The sequence below is a fragment of the Olea europaea genome, unplaced genomic scaffold, assembly GCF_002742605.1.
Source record: "Olea europaea var. sylvestris unplaced genomic scaffold, O_europaea_v1 scaffold2132, whole genome shotgun sequence".
In the NCBI taxonomy this organism is placed as follows: Eukaryota; Viridiplantae; Streptophyta; class Magnoliopsida; order Lamiales; family Oleaceae; genus Olea; species Olea europaea.
Genome location: NW_019239286.1, coordinates 38,096 through 42,947, shown reverse-complemented (window position 1 = coordinate 42,947; position 4,852 = coordinate 38,096). Strand labels below are relative to the sequence as shown.

At 34.8% G+C, this 4,852-nt stretch overlaps 1 protein-coding gene across 4 annotated transcripts; it reads right to left on the bottom strand.

The window, feature by feature from the left end:
• Positions 1-1,942: 1,942 nt before the first annotated feature.
• On the bottom strand, positions 1,943-4,545 carry LOC111380376 (homeobox-leucine zipper protein ATHB-54-like). 4 transcript variants are annotated; one of them, XM_023003918.1, is made up of 3 exons: positions 3,970-4,545; positions 2,880-3,274; positions 1,943-2,548 (listed from the first exon to the last, which is right to left on the bottom strand). In XM_023003918.1, the coding sequence occupies exons 1-3, from the start codon at positions 4,115-4,117 to the stop codon at positions 2,138-2,140; spliced, it is 954 nt and encodes a 317-aa protein (XP_022859686.1). In that variant the 5' UTR covers positions 4,118-4,545; the 3' UTR covers positions 1,943-2,137. The 4 variants fall into 4 exon arrangements, with proteins under 4 accessions (XP_022859686.1, XP_022859687.1, XP_022859688.1 ...); XM_023003919.1 differs by having other exon boundaries at positions 3,991-4,545; XM_023003920.1 differs by having other exon boundaries at positions 4,063-4,545.
• Positions 4,546-4,852: the final 307 nt, after the last annotated feature.

The window sequence follows — 4,852 nt, the reverse complement described above, 5'->3', positions numbered from 1 at the left end:
ATAATGATGGACAAAGATGTATAGGAAGTTTGATTTAGCATTTCCCACAAAGAATACGTCAACCAAAAAATATAAAATAAAATAGAAGTCGGAATTGCGACTTTCAGATAAAGAATAACAAAGAAAGAAGAGAGTCGGTTTGACCAATAGCGATTGATAATGAGTGAGCTGAGATCGACTTGATAAGTTTGAAAAACGAAAAAATATATTTTACAATAAAAATTAACCATTAAATTTTACATGAAACTAGGTCTGTTAAAAGTAAAAATTACTTCATTTTGAAGTACGAGTTCCATTTTATTAAAGAAGGGCGATTAGAGAAGGTAGAATTATTCAGAAAAATGTAGAGCAGGTTGGGATACTTAGGTTGTGTACAGGACACCAAATTAGACAGTATAAAGAATTTAGTACGCAATTAGAATAGATGGTATTAGGTGGATACTCGATAGTATTATTATGAATTTAGATTAATTATATTCTCTAATTTCTTAGTGAAAAAATGAATCATTTTTACTATCAATCGTATAACATAATTCAGAGAGAGAAGGTGAATTTTGATTTGAATAAAATAAAATAATATAATATAAATGATATTATTTGGAATAAAAATCAAATAATGAGCCGTGAGTACGTATAATGAAGTTCTTCTATAAAAAAAACGGAAGCAAAAACACCGTGAGTACGTATAATGAAGTTCAGGAGCTAAAGATCCAATTGCTGGGAATAGAACGCATCTAAGAAAATGTAACAATCAGTTCAACAAGTCAGAGCTTCATTGAAGAACATGGCACACTGCTATATAAGTGATGATCATCAGCCGCGATGATGGATATCATTACTCTCAATGATAGGGGATTACAGTATACAAATTAGTATTTCTAGTAGAAGTTAAATGACGTATAATAATGTAAGAAAATTAAAGCTTCTATATGCTACACATGACCTACTAACTTGACTAGAATCTTGTTTCCAATGAACTTATATTGGTTTGTTATACCTATTCGTAATTTAGACGTGTCGGGAAGAGTTCACAATAGTTGAACCAGTGTTAAGCAAGGCCAATAAGAGTGTATTCTGAATGCTACAGAGGTCCACTTGTGGTTAGTCTTCTACTCGGTCACCTACATGAACGAGAGAGCAAACAAACATGGCTAAATGCTTGCTGAGGCCCTAGCCGGGTTAGAACTCATGGTCTTATGGTACTGACACCAAGCACAAAGTATCACCACCTTGCATCTAGTACCAAGCATAGATGCTTTTAATGAAAATGTAATGATAAGATATTACAGTTGCTCATTAGTCATATCAGGCATATACGAGTCAAAAAATCAAAAGTAGTACCATAACCACCTCTTTCAACTGACGACTAATACCTTTTCAACGGTCCAACCACATTGAACTATAAAAGACACTCACGGTTACACCCCTCTCCATGCATACACATGATGTATTGTACAAGTGGCATTATTCTTCGTCTAACCTCACATGCTCTTGATGAGTAACAAATAACAATAGAGGGCAACTTCTAAATCTACAATGCATTGAAAGATTTTTATATGCACATTTCTTTGAACCCATAACTTACCACCCATTTATTATAGGATATTGCTACATGTACTTTAAGGTTTACATAAGGGATTATATAATGCCTACATGACACTCTACCATTTATCAGTTTAAAACATGGTAACTTTTTTATCAAATATTTTCCCTTCACATCATTTTCGATAACCACTTATGTATCATTTTTACATACAAGGAGCAAAATCCCTTATTATATACACATTCCTAGAGCCAACAACTTACAAGCACTTAGACCACTACCAAACAAGTACTTAGATTCTTGGACTCTAGGCTTCAGGAATCCTTTTCACATATTCGGAATATTAGAACTTTCAACGAGATAATTTTACAAGTTCTTCAATTAGTTTAGTCATCGTACGTTCCAAATGAGCCAAGTTCAATAAGATTTCAAGACAACAATAGTGTAAACAAGTTCTAACTGGCCACAATCAATCATACAACGAAAGGATATGAGTGCCACTGATTAGCATTATTGCTTATATTCAACATAGTCACAAAAACTTGAGATAAGGAAAGAGAACGCAAGAAAATGAAGAAATATACCAAATGATTCTCAATTCGACCAGAAACCAAAGGCATGATCTTCAATAGGAAATCCAAAGTAATAAGAGTTCGCAGACACACCAAGATAATCAGCATCGTCGATTTTTGAAAAAGCGTAAGCAGGTCGAAGTAATTCCTCATTCCAGTTATCTTCACTCTGAGATAAATCTGAATTATCAGGCTCGAAACTGTATGAAGAGTGAATTCCATCAGCATTATGGCGGCTATCTATTGCATCACTTCTGGCAGAGCTCATATCTTCACTCTTTAAGGCCACCCTTGACACTTTGGATTCTTCGTCTTCAGAAATTGTATCAGCAACAGATTTTCGTGATCCTTCAGGCAATTTTTGGTTATCACTCAACAGTGAGTTTCCATCCCCTTGATCTCCAACAAGCACATTCTCCGCGAGGACAAGAACCTGAACAATAATGGAAACATTCCAAAAACATTATCAAGAGTCACAAATTTTTGTCACCAACTTCATTTTGTGTCACTCAAGTTTTCTTTTTAGTTCCATCTGGTCAATCAGATAAAATTCATTAGTTTTTCTAATGGAATGTCCATATGTGGAATACAATGCCACGTCAAATTGCCATCTTCCGTGCCGAAAACTAAGTGGTTTTAAGTAAGTGACCAGACAGAGAACATAAAGAAAACTTCAACTAATACTTTGGAACAAGATAAAGTTTGTTACCGAACATGAAACTTTTAGTGGAAACAGTATTTTTAACCCGATTAATATTTATCACCTCAGCTTTTAGTTTCTCATTCTCCTTGAGAAGGTTATCATAGTCAATTTTCATGCGGTTATAGCTCGCTTCTAATGTCTCAAAATCAATTTCCAGCTGTTTAATCTTCCATCGTGCCCGGCGATTTTGGAACCATATTGCAATCTGTTGAGACTGCAAGCCGAGCTCCTTGGCAAGCTGAATTTTCCTCTCTGGTTTGAGTGTATTCTCTGCATCAAAGCTCCTCTCTAGGAACTCAACTTGGTCGACTGTAAGACGCCTCTTCTTTTCTGGCTGATTAAAATACTCATCCAAGTACTTGTATCCATTATCTTCTGGATCATAAGGATGAACAGTTAAGCTGGCTGAATTGCATGGTCCAGCAGTTCCTCCAAAACTAACCATGGATCTTGAGCCTAAAACAGAACTACTCTTATGAGACAATAAAACAAGAATACTGCGAGCTTAATGCTAGGCTAGAAAACAATGCTTTGCCGCATACTCAGACTGAAAATACGAGAAATAGTATCACTTGTAAGGACTACTAAATTGCACTGATTCTCCAATATAGCACTAAATGATGATGAGTGGTTCAAAATAGTCAATTAAAGCAACATAATCATCCAAAAAAAATTCAAAATTTGGAACCAAATCTCTCTGGAGAATGCAAGATGCGATTTGGGTGAGATCTAATCTTGATCCAACTTTCTATTCACTCATGGGATTCAGGTGGTTCGTTCTCCTCTAAAAAATATACAAGTCTCTTATCATTCTCTCTCTTAAATAACCACATAATTAAATTCTGAAATATGTAGTAACAGGGAACCAACCAACAAAGAAATTTTCAAGAAAATATTTTCCATTTAATTCATTCGAGAACATATTCACAGTCAGAAAGCTGCATCAATTATTCAATAAACATACCAATCCAAAATTCAAGAGTTCTCATACACAAAAACCTGTAAAATCAAACCTTGCATTAATCGCTCAGACTGAACATATTTTTTCCATCATTGGATGCACTATTACATTATATAAATACAAAATTTATAACATAAGAAACACAAAAGTCAACGCAGATTTATAGAGAGGTAATAAAATTATAAATCTCCAAGAAAAGAAGATGAAGAACCAGGAAAATGCATAGAATCAAGAGGCTGCCCATGATATGGAATTTTCAGTTTCCGTGTTTCAAGCAAATCACCGTTGACATCAAAACCATCACCAGCAACGCCACGAACGGCCCTCCAAGCCGCCATGTAATATTACTTTTCAAGAGCAGTATATTGATGAAATTTTCAAGAAATTGCAATATAAACCCAGCTATTTTTCTTAAATAATCCACCAGAGCTTTATATTTGGATATTGGGACTTTAACGAAGTGGGTTTTAGTTTTTGTGGCGGAAAAAGCTGGTGATGATGATCTCTGTGATGTGCGAAGTGTGGGAACACCGGCTGCTCATTACAGCCATCATCAAACCTCGATTTTCACAAATAATACAGACCAACCTTTTGTGTGTTTGTGTGAGAGACAAAGAAAGTCTATTGTATCACGCTGCGTTTTTGGGTCTGGGGGTGGAGAGAGACACAGCGCCAGATATGTGAGCGGCGACGAGAGAGAAATTCGCCGGTGGCTTGGAAGGGAAAAGGATGAAATGTGAGGAACAGACAAATGTCTCTGCCCTTCCCTGCCCCTAATTTATAACACATTTCTCCCTCTTTTTTTATATAGTACATTTTTCAATAAAATAATATTTTATATAAATTAAAAATTTGTACTGATTTTTCAATCATACTCAAACAAATATTAGTCCAAAATTTATAGGTAAATTTTATTTATACATAATTATTACACATAATAATATCCATAATCTGATATGACAGTCATCCGGTGATTGATATGCAAGTGTGAAATTTGAATAAAAAATTAAAGAGGAAATTTCACGTAATGTCCATTTTCAGCGAGTCATTTGCAAAAATATCCACAATTTTGT

What these genes read in the sequence shown, in the direction of transcription:
- LOC111380376 (XM_023003918.1), bottom strand. Translation starts at nt 4,117, where the DNA reads ATGGCGGCTTGGAGGGCCGTTCGTGGCGTTGCTGGTGATGGTTTTGAT. An exon ending in TTCTTCATCTTCTTTTCTTG is followed by an intron (nt 3,275 to 3,969) that starts GAGATTTATAAT and finishes GTTCTGTTTTAG; the next exon opens with GCTCAAGATCCATGGTTAGT. An exon ending in ATGAGAAACTAAAAGCTGAG is followed by an intron (nt 2,549 to 2,879) that starts GTGATAAATATT and finishes ATTATTGTTCAG; the next exon opens with GTTCTTGTCCTCGCGGAGAA.